A 20,911-nucleotide genomic window follows, 5' to 3' on the forward strand; every position below is an offset into this window, starting at 1 on the left:
GACCTTGAGCGAACAGGCTGGCCACCAGGTCAGAGGCTGGGACTACTGTTCACTGGTGGGTTCACATCTCTTGGGGGCAAGGAGTGTCCCTTATTTTTTTTGAGGGGCCAGAGGCTGGTACTGACCCCTGCTTGCTCTATCCCTGCCGTTCCAATAGACCCATGAAAACCGAGAACATTTGGTGATGATGGAGAAGATCCTAGGGCCCATCCCATCACACATGATCCACCGTACCAGGTAAGGAGCCCTGCTGGTGCCCTCGGGGCTCCTGGAAGCCTTCCCTCCTGTCCCCCACTCCAAGTGACCTGGCAGACCACTTGCCCAGACCTTCCCGCCCTGCTGCACCGGGCCAGCCCCCCGGCCCCCGCCCAAGACACATCTCCCCCTGCCACCCCTAGCGCTTGACCCCTTCCTTTCCTTTGCTTTCAGGAAACAGAAATATTTCTACAAAGGGGGCCTGGTGTGGGATGAGAACAGCTCTGATGGCCGGTATGTGAAGGAGAACTGCAAACCTCTGAAGGTCAGTTTCTGGCTTCCCCCAGCTCAACTCATGCCAAGGAGACCCCAGGCACTGGGCAGACATACAGCAGAGACAGGCCAGGCAGCTAAAGGCTGCCTCCTCGCTCCAGCTCTATGGGAGGCCACACCGAGGCTGCTGGGTGCCGGCCGGCTGTGGGGCTGCTTGCACACCGCCCCCGAAGGGCCCTTAGCCCCACCCCTTCCCCACAGGGTGGCTATGGATGTAATGGGGGAACACCAGAAGAGCCAGATGTCAGAGACCCTGCTGCTTCCTGTCCCCCTCTCCTCTCAGTTTTGGGAAGAACTAGGCAGGACTGAGGTGAGGGGGAGGGAAGACATAGACCTGGCCAGAGAGCCTGTCAACTGCATTTGGTGCCCGGACAAGTGAATTCTGCAGAGGTGATTCTACCCACCTGTCAGGACTTTGCATGCGGGGGCAGAGGCACCGAGCCAGCAAGACCACCCAGTAGCCTGACAAGTTCAGAGCCAAACGCTCTACGCAGGCATGAGAGGAAAAGGAGCGGCTCACTGTCCAGGAGGGCAGAAGTAGTCCTCCAGGGAGGCAGCACTGCCTCCTCAGCCTATTGCAGCAAGGCTTCCCAGAGGCACAGGGACCTGCTGTGGCTTCCCACGACCCTGCCATCACACTGAGGCACCTTGTGTCCCTGAGCAGAGTTACATGCTCCAGGACTCCTTGGAGCACGTGCAGCTGTTTGACCTGATGAGGAGGATGTTAGAATTTGACCCTGCCCAGCGCATCACACTGGCGGAGGCCCTGCTGCACCCCTTCTTTGCTGGCCTGACCCCTGAGGAGCGGTCCTTCCACACCAGCCGCAACCCAAGCAGATGACAGGCGTAGCCCCCCCTCCCCCCCCACGAGCTGGAGCGCAGGACTGGGCTGCCCGGCCTTCTCTCCAACCTCCACCACCAGGCCTCAGGGCCAGAGCCACCCAGCGAACAGTGCAATGTGAAGGAAGGCCGGAGCCTGCAGGGGACGAGACTTGATGCCCAGCTGCCAGAAAGCACAGATTTGACCCAAGCTATTTATATGTTGTAAAGTTATAATAAAGTGTTTCTTACTGTTTGTAACCCCTGGTACCGGTGTGTCCGTCTCCAGGCTCCTTGCCTTCCCCTCCCCCTACCTTATTAATAAAGTCTTTCTTAGCAGTTCAGCTTGTGGAGAGCTAAGTGTGAACTAGGCTGGCACGGAAGGGCTAGCCAGTGACAAGATAGATGCCGGGTGGCCCTCTGGGCCCCAGAGAAGAGCCCGGAGGTGGCAGGCCTGCTAGAAGGCACCGGTTCCCCTAGGCCCCACGGAACCTAAGGCAAAGGGCTGACCGGGCCTAGCCTGGCAGCATATAGTTTCACCTCTCCTGGCCCCATCACCAGCTGCCACTTCAGGCTGCACCTGCCCGAGAACTGTGGCCAACTGAAGGCTGGCGACCGTGAGCCAACCAAGCTGGGCTCCTGCGGGGGGGGGGGGGGGGGGGGGCGGCACCTCACTGCGGCCCGCACAGCAATTTACTAGAGCCCAGGACTCTTGTCATTCAGCTTTATTTTAAGTGCTGGTTTTTGGTTCCCCAAGAGCTGCATGGGTGATGGTCCTGACCACCTGACTGGGGCTCCCTGGGGACTGGGGGGGCGGGCGGGCAGGATGCCTCTGAAACGAGCTGAAGGTAGAGGAATCATGCTGATCTTTAACAGGCCCGGGGAAGGCCCAGGCTAAGGGCAGGAAGAGGCTCCAGAGCCACCCACAGGGAGAAGACAGGCTTGGGCACGACCTCCCAGTGGCCCCTCAACAAGGCCCACCCCCCCAGCGCCACTGCAACTTACCAGATCAATCAGAGTCTGCTGAGCCAGGGCTCCTCAAGCTCCTCTTCCACCGTGCCCAAGCGGGGGACCTTACTGCACGAACAGGCAGGCACCCAGAAACCGTTTAATGGTTGCTTACTAAAATGCCTATAACCCAGCACTGCTCCGCAGACTGTGACCCTGCCCCTAGAGAGAGGGCTCTATCTTGGGAGCTTCTTGGCCCTGAGAGTGAGCAGAGGCTCAGGGAGGGTACACACAACAAGGCTCACAATCTCTGGCCTCCTCCCACTGCTGGAGACAATTGAACATTTGAGGGAGGACGGGAGGGAAGGAGGGACCAGCCCTCTGCCCTGCCTCATCTGCTCCTGGCTATGTTCCTATAAGAAAAGCGTTAAGTAGCCCGAAGCCCATGGTAGCAGGACCGACCCTGTGTCCGTGATCCTTGGTGAGCCCTCCCACTCACCCCCCTAAGCAGAGCGGGTGGGCAGAGAGCAGAAGGTAAGCCTGAAGGCCTGGCCCCTGCCAGGGACTCCAGGGCATGGCTCCTGTTCTGAAACCAGCCTCCAAGGTCTAAGCCTATGAGGTCCAAGGGCTTTCCTGCCTTAGGATCTGAGCAGCAGTATGCTCCCATGGCTGAGCCCCGCCAGCTGGCTCATCTAGAACTAGCCTCATTTTGGCATCTTTTGAGATAGGGCGCTGGCCCCAAGCGTACTCATCTACAGTGGACAACCATAAAGGGTTCAATGCCCAGACATTGTAAGAACTGGGGTGGGGCCCTGGGCTGCTCTGGGACGACAGCTGCAAAAGACTGTTTCAGGGAAAAGAGACAGGGGGGCATAAGAAAGGGGGGTATACAGGCAGGCAAGGAGATGGGAGCGGGGTAGTGGTGGCCTAAGACAGAAGCACCAGGGAGCCTCTTCTGGCTCAGCACCAGGCTCCCCCAGGGACCTCCCCAATACTGAACATTAAAGCTGCACCCTGAGGGCTCTGGCCCCAGACTAGGCAAAGGCTCTGCCCCCAGCCAGAGAGGGTATGGGGCTGGGGGCACTGCTGGCAAGATGGGCACTGTGGTTCTATAGTAACATAATCTCGTACTACCTATGCTGAAAACAGAGAAACAGTATAAAATCCCAATACAGTAAAACCATCCTGATGCCACCCCCTTCCCTGCGTCTCAGAGTGATGGAGTGGAAAGGAAGAAGGACCCTTGAAAAAAATCCCAGCATAAAACTTGCATCAGCTCAGGAGAAAGGGTCAACAGTCCCCAAATCAACTTGTGGTGGGGCTCTGGGAAGGCCTCCCCAAAGCCCTCAAAATGAACGGAGTGCAAGTCTGCCCTCTGGCGGCAGCTGCAGCACAGCCGGTTCGACATGATCAGGGGAAAGGCCGCCCGGAGCGGGGGCGGGGGGCAGAGGACCCGGAGCCAGAGCAAGAACAGGCCCCCAAACAGGACCCACCCCACCCCGCAAGGTGCTGGCCCAGGCCCCAGTGACTGTAAACCTGAAACTCGGTCCGTGAGCTGCCTAAGTCTGTAAACAAAGCCCCACCCAGCCACGCAGGGGGCCAAGTGTAGAGATGTTGAGAGCCACTCAGCCTGCCACCCACCCAGGACACCCAGTGGGAAAGCCTTCCTCGGCTATGGGCAGGTGACAGGTCATTTTTAAATATGATCTGTTCTCTCACAGAAGAAACAAATCCAAAAGCGAAAAAATTTAACAAGGTCCATGAAGCTTCACATCCTTAAGGCGTTCGTTGTCAAGTTCAGTGTGTCCGGAGCAGCAGGGGACTGCAGGGTCCAACTAGCCCAGAGCCCCTCTAGGCAGAGTGCAATGGAATGACAAACTTGCAGCCAAAGGGTGAGTGGTAGCTGATGCCCACCTCCTGGAACACCTGCTGGGGGAGGCCGATGTCACACAGGTAGATGCGGCCCGCACGCTCCCCCAGCGGCAGAGGCAGGCCCAGAGCCAGCGACCACTTGGCGTCGATACCCTGTTCGCCTTCATGCACGGGCGGGTCGATGCTGAGCACCGGCGCCCGGTTCCGGTTGGCCCAGGCCACCGCTGCCTTGTACCAAGGCTGGTCCCGCAGGAAGGCATTCTCGGGGCAGTCCAGGCAGTTGATCACCAGGTCCACGGGGCTAGAGGGCAGATCTGCGGGTGGAAAGAGCGGCACATGGGAATCGCTGTAAGCAGAGAGCAGCCCAGGTGGGGACCAGAACCCAGATGGCCCCAAGGGGGTCTTGTTCTGACACCACTCCGAGGCCTCGCCACAGGCCGGCTTTCTCAAGGCTGGGCCAGGCCCCAGGACTTCCAAGGTTGGGCTGGGTACCAGAGACTAAGGACGTGTCAGCCCGATGGACCACTGTCCTCGTGGAGCCCCCAGGCCGAAGTGTCGTGCTGCTGGCCGTGCAGGTCATCTCTGGGCGCAGCAGATGCACATCCAACTAACACCCTAAGTACATTATGAGCTATGAGAAGGGGGAGCCGACTGCCGAGTCAGCCCTCCCAGGGAGCCCTGCCCAGAGCCCAGTAGAAATGGGCGCTGACGGCCATGTGTGGAGTGGCCCAACAACTGCAAGCAGGCCAGAGCCTTGGGTTAGCCTCCTCACCCAACCGGAGCCAGCCTGGTCTTGCTGCATCCCGCCCCGCGCCCCCACCCCATCTCATGAAAATGGGCTCTCCTTACAGCCCAATCTTAGGGATAGGGAGGGAACCGGTCACTTCTCCAGGCACTTAAAAAAGTTTCTCTGCTCAAACCAAGCCTCTGGGAGGGGCAGCGTTAAGAAGAGATGTCTCAACAACCATGTAAGTCTTGACCAGCCTAAGAGGATAATTTGAGAATAGGAGAAATCAGACCAAATTCAAAGTCAGCATCCTCAGACTTGGTTCTTGGAGTTGAAATTGGAAAGCTTTTAGGTAGGCAGAGGAAGAATTGCCTAAAACAAGGCTTCATGTTACAGATCTCAAGCGGGGGAACCCAGAGCAGACCCGCCCCCTGGCTACAGTAATGATATTTCTCAATTAGGGACTCAGGGCTTCCTTACTTAGAACAGACCACCAGGACAAGGGGTGGGGGGATGTTACCTGGGGCCAGGAGACTTTCAAGAGTGAGAACAGGGTCTTTCCACATGCACACAGGAGCCTGGCCTGAGAGGAGACTGAGCTTCTGGCCCAGGGTCTGGCCCCAACTTGCCATCTGACCCCTGGCAAGGCCCTTTCTTCGTATTTCTTCTCTCTTCTCCTCCCCCACTCTCATTAAAACCCACTCCAATCACTTTGTCCCCTCCACCCTACCCCACTTGAAATTGCTCTGGTTGAAATCATCAGGGGCTTCCACACAGCAAGATCCAGTGGTTGATTCTCAACCTTCATCTGAGCCTAACCTAGAGCGGCTTGCTGGCAGAGCTGACCGCACCACACCCCGTCTTCACTTGCCTTCCAGGTGCCAGGCTCTCCTGCTTTTCCTTCTCCCTCCCTGTCCGCTGAGCTGCTCTCTCAACTCCCTGACTTGTAACCAAAGAACTCAGACTTAACTTCCCTACCTCTTCCTAGAAGATAGCTTATCCAGGCTCGTTAGGGCTCATTCCCACCTACACACTCGGCACTCCAGGCTGGACCCCTTCACCTACCTGCGGACTCATCTGTATCAGTCAGCATTTCCACCTGCATATCCAACAGGCACCTTCCTCCCCAAACCTCCTCCCACAAGTCTTCCCATCTCAGGATGGCACCTCCATCCTTCTGGTCACTCAGGCCAAACACTTTGCAGTTGTTCTTAACCCTTCCCTGTCACATCCCTTACATCCAGTCTGCAGCCTCTAGCTCCAAAACTAACTTAGAAACTAACCCCCCTTCACCTCCTCTCCCACTACCACCAGCTGGTTGAGATCATCGGGGCTTCCACACAGCCACCAGCATCTCCTTCTGGTTTCGCACGATAGCCTCTTAACACCTCTCTTTGTAAACTTCTAGTCTACTCCCCAACAGCAGCTAGAGGATCATTTGGAATCTGAGCTGAATTCTACCTTCCTGCTACTTACTCCTCCAGTGACTCTCCATCTCAGCTAGGGTAAAAGTTCAAACCCTTACAGTGATCCACAGGCCCTTTACACCTGACCCTGAAATGTCTAATTCTGCTACTCCCTACGCAACCCTCCAACCCTCTCTAGCTCCCTTCCCTACTTTATCTCCGTAACACCACCATCTGGCCTAACAGAAAGGTTACTTCTTTGTCTCTTTGTCTGTCCTAAGTAGAATGAAGCATGAATTTAAAAAAAAAAAAAAAAAGTCTACTGCCACATCCTCAGTGTCAGGAGTAGTACCTGTTCCATAAATGTTTGTAAAGTGAACAAGTGGGTCCCCAGCACTCCATCTGAGCAGTGGGAGAAGGAGGACAGCGAAGGGATGGGAAGTAAGCAAGTCAACACCCAAAGTGTTTCCTTCGTGTACAAAGACTCCTAACAGGCAGAGGACACCTTGCATCCGTGATGTTCCACCCGTCGCCACTGGGCGGCAGCATCAGACCATCAAACTACGTGAGGAGGGGGGAGGCCGAGGCCCTAGCCCAGCCTGACGCAAGTGCTCACCTTTGAGGTTAGACACTTGCTGGCCCTGGGTCTTGCTGAAGAGAGAGAGCTCGTTGGTGATGGGCTCCAGCATCTTGACAAAGTTGGGCAGGAAGAGGATGACGTGGACATCATGGTTGGCCAGATGCCTTCCGCAGCTGATCCCCTGCGCCCCTTTCACATGTGGGCCACACAGCAGGGCCACTGTGGGCCTCTGGTGAACATTTTTGGGATTCAACCTGGAACAGAAGGTAAATTAGCATTATCAGCTGCAGCCCTGCCAATCCCTACGCCCTAAACCAGACGAGCGCCTCTCGGCACCTGTCGCTCTCCAAGTTCTTGGCAGCCCCAGGTCCCAGAGGGGGTGAAAAGCCACCCAACTCCAGGACTACAAGGTGGCATTCCCACGGTCCCACACCTCAGTGTCACTTCATCTGCTGGGTCCTCTCACTACAGGCAGTTCACCCAGATCTCATTCCATAGAACACTGTTGCCAGAACACTGCTCTCTGACCAGAAACACGTAAATGTTCCGTGGGACCTGCGAAGCCCAAACTCTGATTAGCAAAGAGATGAAGTAATTTCCAGATCCTGCCATCCAAAGCTGAGCCATAGGTAAGGAAGTTTGGAAGATTAACTCTGGAGCTGTTCCCAACTCACAGGCAGTGTGGTCTGCCTCCAGAGCGGAAGGCAGGGGGAGATGGACAGCAAGAAATGGGCTTAGGTCCCTCCTTAGCAATGACAGTCACTTACTAGTCTCCCAAAGGGAGGCAGATGACAGATGCTGTTCCAGAGAGGAAACCCCTGTGCTCCAAATACATTTGGGGGAATTTAGCAATGTACTCTGCATATATACCAAACCATTCATTTCCCACACTACATCTGCATGTTAAGGAAATATGATGAGCACTTCTCCCTTCAGACAGACACCTGAGTTGTGGCATCTGACTTACCCATGTCTGTTCCTGAAGACACTTCCTCTCACAGAGGCATCCCCCATCGGAGGACTCAAAGCAGACCCTGGCATCACATAGCTGACAGCAGAGGGCAGGGTCCAGACCCTGGCAACAGACCCATCTGGATGGGAGACCTGGCTCCACTACATACCAGCAGCACCAACGTGGGCAAGCCTTTCTGCTCTCTGAGCCTTAGCTTGCTCATCCTCAAACACCAGGCCACTATTCACCTTCAAGGTGAAGTCATCAGGACCAAATTAAACACAGCTGTGAAAGCACAGTGATTAAACTGCATGGTACTGGACACACATGAAGCAGATTACTAGCTGTGGTGATCCTTCTCAAAGGAGCTGCAGGAGATGGCCCTTCTGAGAGGTCAGAGGCAGCGAGAAAAGCCAGGTCCAAGGACAACCAGCCCTAAGAAGCTGGCTAGAGGGCCATGTGACGGGGTGAGGACATTCACACCCTGCCCCCACACTGCTGTTTCTGAAATCTGTCGGCAGCTCAGCTCCCTACTAAGAAGCTGTTGCAAAGCTCTACTTCCCAGTTCCAGAGAATGACTTCACAGATCCCAGCCACGACCACGGGCTCTGTTCTGTCCGCCCTCGGCACAGGCTACTCAGACCCGGACCCCTCGCCCTGCCTGCTGGCCTCTGTTAATAACCCCTCCTCTGCAGGACTCCGCTTGGATGCTACTGTGGCTTCCCGGATGATCCTCTGTTTCCTCTACCACCGCAATGTACTTTCTGGAGACCTCACTAGCCTTCCAGAGCGCAGGTGTAGTATTTTATTCTCATGTCCCTAGTCCTAGCACAAGGATTGGCACATGATATCAGTAAATGACCACAAATAAAATTAAGCACTGCTTTTGACATATGGGCCCAGAGGGCAGGTAGGAAGGCACCAAACTCCAGCTCTCCCACTGGGTGGTTCTAGAAGTTCTCAGGTATGGAACTCGGGGGTTGATCTCTGAGTGAAGGACAAGTGCCAAAGGCTGAGTCTCTGAAGGCTCTTAGAAGGCAGGCCTCTGGTAGCCAGGAGTGTCAAAGCCAGCTGTTATCAGGAAAGAAAGGGTCAAAGGGCGGCTTGCTGAGACAATAATGAGGACTTCCGGGAGGTGGGCAAGAGGAGCAAACAAAACCCTCAGAGCACCCAGGAAAGGGACTTCACAGAGGGACGCACACTGACAAACTCCTCCAGCAGAGCAGCACCTCCCCACGCGTAGCCCCCGCCAGTCCGGAGGCGTTTACCTGTTGGGTCCTCCGAGCAGGGTCAGGGCCATCTGGCTGGCGCACACTCCTGTCATCTCCAGTCTCCGCTCCAGAGTCAACCCGTGCTTCTCAGCCACAGACAACAGCTTTTTATGCAGTTCATAGGAAACACTTGGGACAACCAGGCCAGAGTCTGCAGTTCAAAAGGAGGTGAAGAGAAAGGGAAAGTGATTACAGGAAACCAGATCCACAAATGTTTGTACTTGAGCCAGGATTCTGTGAAAGCCAAGACTCTGAGACTGGCCCTCCCCTGGCCTGTCGGCCTAATGTGGGACGGAGGTGTACCATGGAGCCCCCCAGAGTAGCGGGTGGGGAATTAACAACTTGCGCCCAGTCCCAAAGAGCAGGGGCAAGCTTAAGCTGTCTTAGCACTTGATTCTTTAAGATTTTATTTGAGAGAGAGAGAGCGCATGCATGCAGGCACCCACGAGCAGGAGCGGGGGGAGGGGCAGAAGGAGAGAGATAAGCAGACTCCCTGCGGAGCAGGGAGCCCGATGCAGGGCTCCATCCCAGGTCCCTGGGATCACGACCTGAGCCGATAACTGACTGAGCCACCCAGGCGCCCCCCTCGTAACAGTTCAGCTTCAGACCACAGAAGCCAAAGCTACCTGGATTGCTCGGGTTATTACAGGGAAAGGCTGGCATAGCCTGCAAACAGCAGCCTGTGCGCCACGTCAGAAAAGAACAGGCTTTTTTCCAAGTGGGGGGAATGGCACCCCTGGCAGTGGGACTGTCCTCACGAGCAGCCTCCTCCTTCCCCACAAGTGGAACAGATGCCAAGCCTCTAGGCCCTCTGCCCCCACCGTGCCGTCCCAGGTCCCAGCTGGATGACTTGCCCATCCCATCCGCTCCCCACTTCCTCCTCCTCCTCCTCCTCCTCCTCCTCCGCCCTTCCTCTTTGCTTAAGAAATTTAATGAGCAACTTGTTTTTTCAAATAATTTGTCATTTTTCTCCCAACATTTGGGGCAAATGTAACCTAATGCTCAAACCTCAGGGCAAGAGTACATGGAAAGCAACCTACTCAGAAGAATCTTGAACATTTGCCATAAAAAAAAGGAACTCTATAAAGGTTAGGGAGAATCACTCAAAGTACAGCATGGAAAATACTTGGTTTATAAGGCCAAAGTCTGCAGCAGCTGAGACACTTGAGTCTTACCTGCATTAGCACCAACATACGAGGTGCATTTCAGGGCCCAGAAAACCAGGACAGGAAAGAAACACCAAAGTAAAAAACTGTGATCTGTGATGAGCAGCTCGTCTTGACAACCAATGCCATCTCACAAATACTAGAAGCCACTGGCCTGGCCCCAAGGGAGCAGACCTTTGCCAAAGAGCCCCGTTTGGCCTCACTGGCTGACAGACCAACGCACACAGATTCCAATTAGCAAGTCATCGTGGGACTGCATGTAACTAGTTTTGTCTGGCTGGATCAGATGCCTTTTCAGAGCCTGTGTCTTCATCTATACTGGACTGTAAACTCCTAAAAGCAGGGAAATAAACCCTTTACTTCTTTGGCCCCCATCTCCTCAACTTGCTTCAGCTACATTTATCAACAGAGGTGAGTTCTCATCAAGTACTCAAACATATAAATGATGCAAACCTAGTGCTATTTCTGGTCTGGCCTGACTCTATGGTAGAAGTTTTCAGGAAGTTCATCATCCATCCTATTGGTTACAAAGCCCTGTCTAGAAAAACTTGTCTTCCTCCCTGATCATTTCAGAAATAATTTCTTGAAGTTCTATCAGATATCCAGCCCTGCCTCCACAGACTCTTAAAACCACACAGAACGAGGCTATGGCAGTACATTTGAACAACAGGAATCCAAGCACAAAGACTGAAGCCAAAGCACCAAGGTATATATCCTGTCAAAGGAAGGCGAAATAGTAACTTGATGTAGTAATGACAATAAGAGATGTCTACACATCAAAATTAATGCTATCCTGTTGGTTAACTGAAGCCTTCTACCTGCCTGAGTCCTATCCCGGCCTCGGCACAAACAGTGCCATCAGGAACATGGATGGTCTCTTCTCTCTTTCCGAAATGTCAGTCCTAAGTTCCAATGCTGGAGGCTGCAGCCTGACCTTGCATGTCAACACCTGATTAAAACAGCCATTTTTATGGCCTGCTCCAGGCACGCACATATTATCAGAACTAATTAGGAATCATTGATAGCAGTGTGAAAAGGCCAAAGGAATTCTCAGGAGTCCTAAGCCACTAACCACCTTAAACCTGTCAGACAAGTCATGCCTACTTCAAACACCCTCTTTACCTGCAAAGTCACACAAGAGAGAGCTTTCCTTTGACCTGTGCATTTCTTCACCCATTTATCTGCTTTCTGGTGAATCTGAAACGGGTCAAGGTAGGGGGTCCTGAGCATGTCACCCTACAAGTCAAGCATCCTGTGGGTCTACATCTTGTGCTGTAGGCGCAGGCACCTCCCTCTCCCATCCCGAGGGCTCTCTGGAGGCAGGCTGAGCATTTTCTCCTCACAGTCCTGAAAGGTACAAAACTCACAGTACAGGGAGGGGAGAGCAGAGCCCACACCCCGGCTGGCTGGCTGCTCCAGCGGGGAGCTCTCTGATGCTGGGGAGCGCTGCTGATGAGCTGGCACACTTTGTAGCCTAGGGCAAGACAAAGCCGGGGTCCTTCCTCCTCAGTCTGCCAGTTACAGGGCCTAGGATTCTGCGGTACCCTACACCGTTTCCCTGAAAGGGACGTGCAAGCACCACAAAATGTTCCTTTTCAACATTTACACGTAAAGTCCCACCACCAGTCAGACTGGCTTATCAGAAACAGGCAGAGGGAATAAAACAAACTCCAAAGGAAGGGAACCAAGAACATAGCGTGTAAATGGCAAACAATAACATTGCCAAAGCCTGAACATGAGCCAAGCCTAATTATGTTTGGGCTGGCAGGTGGATCTTCATTGTTCTGGAACCAAGGCAATAAAATCCATTGGTAGGGTTTCTCTCACTATGTATTTTACAGCTGTCGGTGAAACAAGAAAGGGAGATATAATTACAGCCAGTTCGTGACAAGCAGAGCACATCTTAGGATCTGATTAACCTTAGGGTATCCAGGAAAACAGCTTAAGCACACTCTGTACAGAGGCTGGGAGACAAGACTCCTCCCCAAACAGCTCACTCCACAGCATGAGGCTGGGGCCCTGCAACCTCACAGGCCAGCCACCACAGTGCCTGCTGCGGCCTCCCCTTCTTCAGGTCTCTCTCACTTCCACAGGCTCCTTCCAGTACATACGACTTAAGGCCTCCGCCTCGTTCTCACACCCTCAAGCACCATGTCCAAACCTTCTCCAGCAGCTTCTGCGTGTACATCCCTCCCTGTCCTTCAAACCTCCCAGCCTTTTGGTTGTGTGACAAGACTCCCACAACAAAGTGTCAGCTCCGATCTAAACTCAATCCTCACACTGACATGGCCCTTTAGTTAGAAAGGCTGTGTGCGCCCCATGTGTTACCAATGAGGAACACAGCTCATTGAAGGCTCCATGCCTCACTGAGGGCATGGGATTTCTCCAGGACTATGAATTCTGATTCCATTCTGTGGGGGTCACACAACTGTGGGGGGATATCACACTGGTTTGGTTTGGTTTTTTAAGTTCTTACTTTAATTACCCAGTGCTCATCACAGCAAGTGTACTCCTTAATCCCCATCACCTATGTCACCCACACCGCCCACACCTCCCCTCTGGTAACCAGCAGTATGTTCTCTATAGCTAAACACACGGGTTCTTTTCAGGAGTATAAACCAGTAAATTCATACCCTCAGACCCACACTGTACAAGACAGCCCCTGTAGATTTACATGAAAGCTACACAAAATGAAATTCGGTGTCACCTGTATCTCTGAAAGAAGGATTTGCTACAAGAAGCCTAAATACTCAATACTCTTTATTAGGGCCCACAAGGCCTCCGTGATCTGGCCCCTGTTTACTTCACCCCCTTTACCTTGGACCCCAACTCCCACCACGCTCCAAGGCACCTTGGCTGCCTTCTGGTTCCTAAACATATTCCAAGTCCCTTCTGGCCTCAGGAAGCATGTCCCCTCTCCTGGGACTCTTTTCTCTCTTCCAATGTTCTACCCACACTCATAGCTGGTCCCTCATTTTTCTTAAAGAAGTCTCTCATTTGTCTCCTTCCCCTCTTAAATATCCCTCAGTCTCAGCAGGCTGCTTATTTTCTTCACTGTACTGAACACAACTTGTAAATAACTGTTTTTTCATTTTGGACTATCCATTTTGCCAGACTGCAAGCTCCATGAAGGCAGTGACCGTGTCTGTCTTGTTCACTGTACTAGCCTGTTCTTCACGGTGCCTTCAGTGTCAGCACAGGGCCTGGTCGGGTCTACATAAATATGTGTGGAATTAATGGAAGAATGGGAAGGAAACCTATAAAACTGCCTCAGCGAGTTCCATTCTGCAGCTGGGTAAGAGCCCAGCTGTAACCAAAGGTAAGTGTGGGTGAGATGTTTCAGATTCTTTCCCCACCTTTTCCTTCCCCCACTTACAACAACTAGACAAACCCCCTGTCCACCCTGGACCTCATTCCTTCAGGTTAAAGCTCCACTGAAACAAGCTTTGGACTCAAGAGGTAAAGGACCTCCTGACAAGATGGCTTATTAATTATGAAGGGGAGAAGTATCTTTACAAAGAAGAAACTCGGTGGACGATACCTCACCAACTGATTAACTCAGCCCCAAAGGTGAGACAAACTGACACTGTATATTCTTACGATGTGATACCAAAATCGTGGGGAAAAGGTTTAACATGAATCACATGGAACATAAATCACATGAATCAAAAGGAACAATCGGGGCACCTGGGTGGCTCAGCTGGTTAAGTGTCTGCCTTTGGCTAGGGTCATGATCCCAGAGTCCTGGGATCAAGTCCCCCATCGGGCTCCCTGCTCAGCAGGGAGTCCGCTTCTTCCTCTCCCTCTCCATGTGTGCTCTCGCTTCCTCTCTCAAATAAATAAATCTTAAAAAAAAAAAAAAAGAACAATCAGTAAATAAAACTAAGGGATATTCCGCAAATCAACTGGCCTAGACTCTTCATAAATGTCAATATCACAAGAGATGACAAAAGTTGTGGGAATTCTCCTGGTTAAAGGAAACAAGAGATACAACTGTATCTCGACTACATCTCATATGATGTAATGCACAACTGTTGACTAAAAATACAGCTATAAAGGACATGATTGGGACAACTGGAGAGCTGTGGATAAGGAGTGTATATTAGATAATATTTTGTGTTAACTCTGTTTCCTGAGAGCAATCTTACAGTGTGGTTTTAAGATCAACATCCTACTGAATGTACAGGGAGGTATGTAGGGGTAATGTAACGAAATGTAATGATAGCGACTAAATCTCAAGTGGTTCAGGTATGCGCTTGTGTGTTAATATAAAGTAAATGTGGCAAAATATTAATAGGTGAATCTAAATGAAGAGTGCATGATGTTCATTATACTATTCTAGCAACTTAAAGTGTAAAATTGTCTTCAACATAAAAAAGTTTTTTGGGGGGGGGCACCTGGGTGGCTCAGTCCGTTAAGCTTCTGCTTTTGGCTCAAGTCATGATCTAGGTCATGATCTCAGGGTCCTGGGATAGAGCCCAGTGTTGGGCTCCCTGCTCAGCAAGGAGTCTGCTTCTCTCTCCTTCTGCCCCTCCCCACCGCTTGTACTCTCTTCCTCTCTCTCTCAAATAAATAAATAAAAATGTTAAGGGAAAAAAAGAAGGCTAAAGTATTTAAAAATAAATAAGTAAATAAGTTGGGGGTAGAAAAGAGAGAGTTAAGTGCCTTCAAAGATGACCAGCTAACACATCAAGCCAGTGGTAGGGTGGGGAGTGGCAGGAGACAAGAGAGTAAAGTAAAAAAACACAAAAACAAACCCTGTTTCCCACAGTTTTACAGCCTAGCTGAAAACAGAAAATATACATGTGCAAATACCAGAAAATACACACACTAAACTGTTATCCTGAGCACACGTGTAAAGTACAGATTTCAAACCAGGAGCTGCAGGACGCCTGGGTGGCTCAGTCAGTGAAGCGTCTGCCTTCAGCTCGGGTCATGATCCCAGGTCCTGGGATGGAGCCCCGCATCAGGCTCCTTGCTTGGGGGGGAGCCTGCTTCTCCTTCTCCCTCTCCCTCTCCCTCTGCTTCTGCTGCTGCCCCTGCTTGTGCGCGCGCTCTCTCTCTCTCTGACAAATAAATAAAAATTAAAAAATCTCAAACCAGGAGCTGCAGGTGATAGGTTCAAATTCTCAACCATGCCTGGAAAGGCAGGCAGGACTGTAGTCAGGACAGGAGGGAGAGAGAGCACTCCAGGTGGAGTGGGGAGGAACCATGAACAAAGTTCCACAAGCTGAAATCTGGATGACCTGTGCAGATGCAAATTCCCTGCTGGAGCCCCGAGGCTGATGTGAAGTCTGGCTTAGAGTAGTGGGCAGGCCCAGAATTCAGAAGGCTCTAAAGGCCAAGGCCTATGACAAGTATCCACCTGATTATCAAGGCGCAGAAACTCTGAAGGACACCACATTAAAGGGCTGACTACTCCCTCAACTCCTGGCACTGGAGGATCTGATTAGAACCTGAGGTTCCTAAAATCAACCAAGTCACTGACAAGAAAGTCTGCCTGCAGAGACATCATTTCAGAAACTAGATTAACTCTGTTCCATGAAAAGTTATAGTGGCACCTGCTGCAGCACAGGTGTGTTAGTGCAGGCGTTCTGATCCAGAACATCTCCTAGAATTTACCTCCTGATGTGTCCCTGTGGCTCTGAGGAGCACAATCGCTGAAGGAGGTCTCACCACCTTTAGGATAAAATTCTTCAATGGCCACTTCTAAACTCAAAGATTTATTTCTTCCTGAATTCCTGTTGAACACACAAACCCAAAGCAGACTTCCTGATTATCTGTTCTTCAAGAGATAAGCACACTGCTGGTCTTAAAAGCATCAGAATATTTCTTAAGGGACTCTTGGTGACAAGAAGTAAAAGAAGGCAGCCAGAGCTCAGAGGCAGAAATGGAACACTAGCTGTGGAAGACAACTGCCAGCCTCAAACGTGAATGTCAAGCTTGTCCTGAGAGCAAGACACATCCTCACTTAAGTTCAAAGATTTAGCTAGCCAAGGTGGGAAGAGTAAAGAGACAAGCCATAAAGCAGCAGGAACACACCGACTGTGGCTTCACCAGCAGCTCCCCTTCAGAGCAGGAACGAGAACTGCTTTTACCAAGAGAAATGGGCATGTTTAAGTGGTGCTGGACTCAAGGGAAGCTCAGACCAGAGTGCCTCACTCAAACTTGGACTTGATCCTTTTTCAAGACAGTAAACAGTAACTCTACTTCAGGGGCACCTGGGTGGCTCAGTCATTAAGCATCTGCCTTCAGCTCAGGTCATGTCCCAGGGTCCTGGGATCGAGCCCCGCATCGGGCTCCCTGCTCAGTGGGAAGCCTGCTTCTCCCTCTCCCACTCCCCCTGCTTGTGTTCCCTCTCTCGCTGTGTCTCTGTCAAGTAAATAAAATCTTTAAAAAAACAAACAAATAAAAACCTCTACTTCAGGTCATCCTCCTCATATACTTGCTGCTCCCCAAATCTCAGCAGACAGATAGTATGGAGGCAAAGGAACACCCTTCAAGCAAAGCAAATGGGACAACCACAGAGAGTCACTGTCTGCACCAACAGCACCCTGCTGCCTCCCATCTGGGCTTCTAAACACTTGAGGGCAGAAGGCAGAAGGGCACCATTCCAAAACAAATGGTGGAAGTTAAGTAAGAATTCTACCCAGGGCGCCTGGGTGGCTCAGATGGTTGAGCGTCTGCCTTCGGCTCAGGTCATGATCCCAGGGTCCTGGGATCGAGTCCCACATTGGGCTCCTTGCTCGGCAGGGAGTCTGCTTCTCCCTCTCTCTCTCCCCCTGCTTGTTCTGTCTCTCCCGCAAATGAATGAATAAAAATCTTAAAAAAAAAAAAGAATTCTACCCAATAGGAAGGGTTCTTGAATTAATATACCCAAGAAAAATTTATTAGCATTCAGGAAATGAAGAATTTGAGACACTTTAAAATCATTCCTGATTTCAAAGTCTTACTGGATCACTTAATGCCAACAAAACGGGGATAATAACAAAATGGGGAGAACACTGCAATCTCACAGATGCACCATGAAAATTGTGACCTACATGAAGTGCTTAGAATGGTTCCCCGTGACATAGTAAATACCCAGTGAACTTTCACTACTATGACACTGATGTAATTATGTTGCTTCTCCTGAACCAGACTCTCACCATCCCCTTGCTGCCACCTCCAAACCTTGTATACACTTCTATAATTTGATTACAGAGTAATACAAATTACTCTATAACATTTAGTTACTCTGTAAGGCCCCTGGAGTGACAATGACTTACCCAGAGGATCTAGAATGGTGCCTCACACATAGTATAAATTTTATAAATCTCGATGCTTTGAAATAACCCTACTGAGGCAGCCTTTGCAATTCATATTTGAAGTAAAAAACTAACAATCATAAACTGGGCATTGTACTAGCTGCTATTCCACATGATCTCATTTAATTGACAATTTTATTCCACTTTACAGATAAGGCAACAGGCTCAGTAGCCCCCATTTGGCTACATAACTCCATTCTCTGACTCTACAGAAGCCTCCTCATTGAAGCTTTTAATAACTCCCTGACCTCTCTCTCAGTGTGGTTACTCTACTATTTGCTTTCTCCAAGCTCAGCCACAAAGCACCGCAGGAGGGAAATCACAAAACCATGCAGACTTGGCCCGCTACAGACAGGCAATCTAACGACAACTAGACTCTCAGTGCCATTCTTCCTGCCCCACAGGTTCAATGCCTTTGAATCCTCCACTCTCTTTTCCACCTGCTTTCAACCATCAAATTCCCCTTCATCACTTCTCTCACACCTTTGTCTTCCTTTCCATTCAGGGGTCCAAACCTCTGGTACATTAGTTAGGTATGAACCTAGTCTTCCTACTCTGGTATCTCTCCTCTCATTCCACCCTGAAATCTATCATGAGACCAGTCTTCCTGAAGACACTGAATCTTCCTGGAGCTCCTGGGTGGCTTAGTCGGTTAAGCATCGGCCTTCGGCTCAGGTCGTGGTCCCAGGGTCCTGGGATCGAGCCCCGCATTGGGCTCCCTGCTCTGCAAGGAGCCTGCTTCTCCCTCTCCCTCAGCCTTCCACTCCCCGTTTGTGTTTTTTCTCTGTCAAATGGATAGAAACTTAAAAAAAAAAAAGACTATGTCTTCTTAAAAGAGACTCGGATCATGTCATTTTCAGAATCCTTCAGCTGTTCCCTATGGCATAGGACAACGATAGCATACACACACAAGGCTCTGTGGTCCAAAGCTTATTTAATTCCTGCTACTCCCCCACACAAACACTCTCCCTCCTGGCCAAACCAGATGATGGCCAATCTCCCACACGGCCCTTTACTCACACTATTCACCAGCACCTACCAGCCTACCCACACGTCTCCTCTTTCTCTCTGCCTGGTGAAATTCTGCCTATACTTCAAGGCTTCTGTCCTGCTCCCTTTGTGAAGCTGTTCCTGATCAGCCCAGCCTTCAGGACCTCTCCTGACTCTCAACATCCAGTGTAATTAACATCCACACCACTGGACTCCAGGCATGTATGGTATCCTTCCATTCCTAATACCATTTTTAGATTAAAAAAAAAAAAGATTTGAGAGACAGCGCATGTGTGCACATGTGCATATGAGGGGGGGAGTCTCAAGCAGACTCCCCTCTGAGCATGGAGCCCCATGAAAGGCTCGATCCCAGGACCCTGAGATCAGAGCTGAAATCAAGAGTCAGACACTTAACCGAAGAAGCCACCCAGGCGCCCCTTCCTAATACAGCTTAATAACGAATACAAGATCTTAGAGTGACTTACACAAAATAAGCAACAGTATTTAGACTAACCTATTTCTTTTAGAATAATATGAATGTTGAGCAAAGATTCTTCTTTGAAGCCTTACCTCTCTCCTAACCAGTGTTCTTTGAGAACCTCTTACCACTGAACAGAGTGCTCACACACATTTCACATTTTACAGCCAAACTTAATAAACAAGTATGTGACCACTGGATAGCATTATTTAGCAAGCTAAGTCCAAGCTGGAGGAATGTCTTAGAATCTGTGATTGTTGGAGACAGCAGCACTGTCAAAGGACTCAAAAAGGCTTTCCAAAGAGAAAAGATTTGGGTTAAACAAAGAGCTAAACTTAGTTGCTTCCTGAATGTGTTTTCCCAATCAACAGACCTTTTATAACACTGCCCCCATAGCCCCCATAACACACACACACACACACACACACACACACACACTCTCTCTCTCTCTCTCTCTCTCTCTCTCTCTCTCTCTCCTATTGCCAAGAGGAGTGTGAGCAATTATAGCATAATGGCTTGGAAACTGTTGACACCACTCAGCACGCAGTCAATGTGCTGGATACCAGCAGCAAGCTGTCAAAATCCTCAGACGCAAGCCATCACACCACATGGGTAGTAAACATGTTGTTCTTTTGCTACCCTGGAGATTAGCAGAAAATAAGGTATTTGGGGTTCTAGGACATGAATGCCAAAAGGCTAGCTGGGGAGCTATCCAAGCCACCCTCCACAACTGCTGATCTAAGCTGGTCCGTTTCTGAGGACACTAAAGAGAAATGACCGTAGTCTATTGTGCCATTACACTGCCCATCTCCTCTGAAACTGTTCTTCCTCCTCTTTAACCTAGCTACCTTCCGAAGGTAAAAGGAAATGTGATAGATAAGGTTTGTAAGAGTCTTTATCTCTCTGGGCCTCAATGTCCTCATCTGCAAAATGAGAAAATCATACTAAGTGAACAAGTAACCTAACACTAACATGGTCTTAGGTTGTTTCCCCGCATATTCTAGATAGTTTGCCTTACTCTGACTGTAACATCTGCTTAGAAGACCCCAGCCATGCACTATCTGAGTAAGAGTAGAAACTGAGGCTTGGGTCTTGTTGCTGGAACAGAGATAAAAACCACCTGTAGGAGAAGCTGCTCAGCAAGGCAATGGCTTGCTTGCTCTATTTCCAGCATAGACCCTGCTTGGCAAAAGGGCTTCATTTGCACTCCTATCACTACTGAGGACAAAGAGGAAAACCAGACGGCATGAAGTTGCAGGGCCTCTCATCCCCTCACTGTCATGACTCAATGAAGTGCAACTGGTCACCAGCACACACAAGCCACCATACCTGAGCGCTTGGCTGAGGACCAGCTCATGTGGTTTGTTGTTCGCTTGTTAATGGCAATTCTGGAAAAAGAGTTTCATGCGAGAGAAGGGAACTTTTTACTTGTCATTAAATTAAACAAGGTGTGGGGCGCCTGGGTGGCTCAGTCATTAAGCGTCTGTCTTCGGCTCAGGTCATGATCCCAGGGTCCTGGGATCGAGCCCCGCATCGGGCTCCCTGCTCAGTGGGAAGCCTGCTTCTCCCTCTCCCACTCCCCCTGCTTGTGTTCCCTCTCTCGCCGTCTCTCTCTCTGTCAAACAAATAAACAAAATCTTTTTAAAAATTAATTAATTAATTAAACAAGGTGTGAAAATCAAATTGGGGAGGTGGAGCGTGTAGTAGGAAAAAATTCCCACCCTCCCCTTTGTCTACTTTAGCAATGTTTTCTCAGGCTCTTTTAGATCTGAGAATCTTTCCTGAGTCTACTATTCTATTCCTTTTAGCCACTTCACTCCAACGTAGGCTCTATCTCCTCAAGCTCAGGAAATTTAGGGAAACGACC

The 20,911-nt window shown here is 50.7% G+C and overlaps 2 protein-coding genes across 6 annotated transcripts in view; one reads left to right on the forward strand and one right to left on the reverse strand.

The window, feature by feature from the left end:
* The window catches only part of CLK3 (CDC like kinase 3), a 29,089-nt gene extending 27,481 nt beyond the window's left edge, over positions 1-1,608 (forward strand). For 3 of the 4 annotated variants that reach the window (XM_088024890.1, XM_088024891.1, XM_028099979.2), the window contains 2 exons: positions 158-237; positions 430-1,283. In XM_088024890.1, coding sequence (XP_087881016.1) covers positions 158-237; positions 430-907 — 558 coding nt within the window. In that variant the 3' untranslated portion in view covers positions 908-1,283. Of the gene's footprint in view, positions 1-157; positions 238-429 lie in introns of all 4 variants that reach the window. The other variant, XM_028099980.2, reaches the window with a different exon arrangement.
* Positions 1,609-2,010: 402 nt separating this feature from the next.
* The window catches only part of EDC3 (enhancer of mRNA decapping 3), a 61,353-nt gene continuing 42,452 nt past the window's right edge, over positions 2,011-20,911 (reverse strand). For both annotated transcript variants that reach the window (XM_028100081.2, XM_028100082.2), the window contains 3 exons: positions 9,101-9,254; positions 6,917-7,134; positions 2,011-4,481 (listed from right to left, as the gene is read on the reverse strand). In XM_028100081.2, coding sequence (XP_027955882.1) covers positions 4,147-4,481; positions 6,917-7,134; positions 9,101-9,254 — 707 coding nt within the window. In that variant the 3' untranslated portion in view covers positions 2,011-4,146. The remainder of the gene's footprint in view (positions 4,482-6,916; positions 7,135-9,100; positions 9,255-20,911) is intronic.

This window comes from Eumetopias jubatus, unplaced genomic scaffold, assembly GCF_037043125.1.
Source record: "Eumetopias jubatus isolate StellerSeaLion01/CBP00866 unplaced genomic scaffold, mEumJub1_p1.0 scaffold_7, whole genome shotgun sequence".
In the NCBI taxonomy this organism is placed as follows: domain Eukaryota; kingdom Metazoa; phylum Chordata; class Mammalia; order Carnivora; family Otariidae; genus Eumetopias; species Eumetopias jubatus.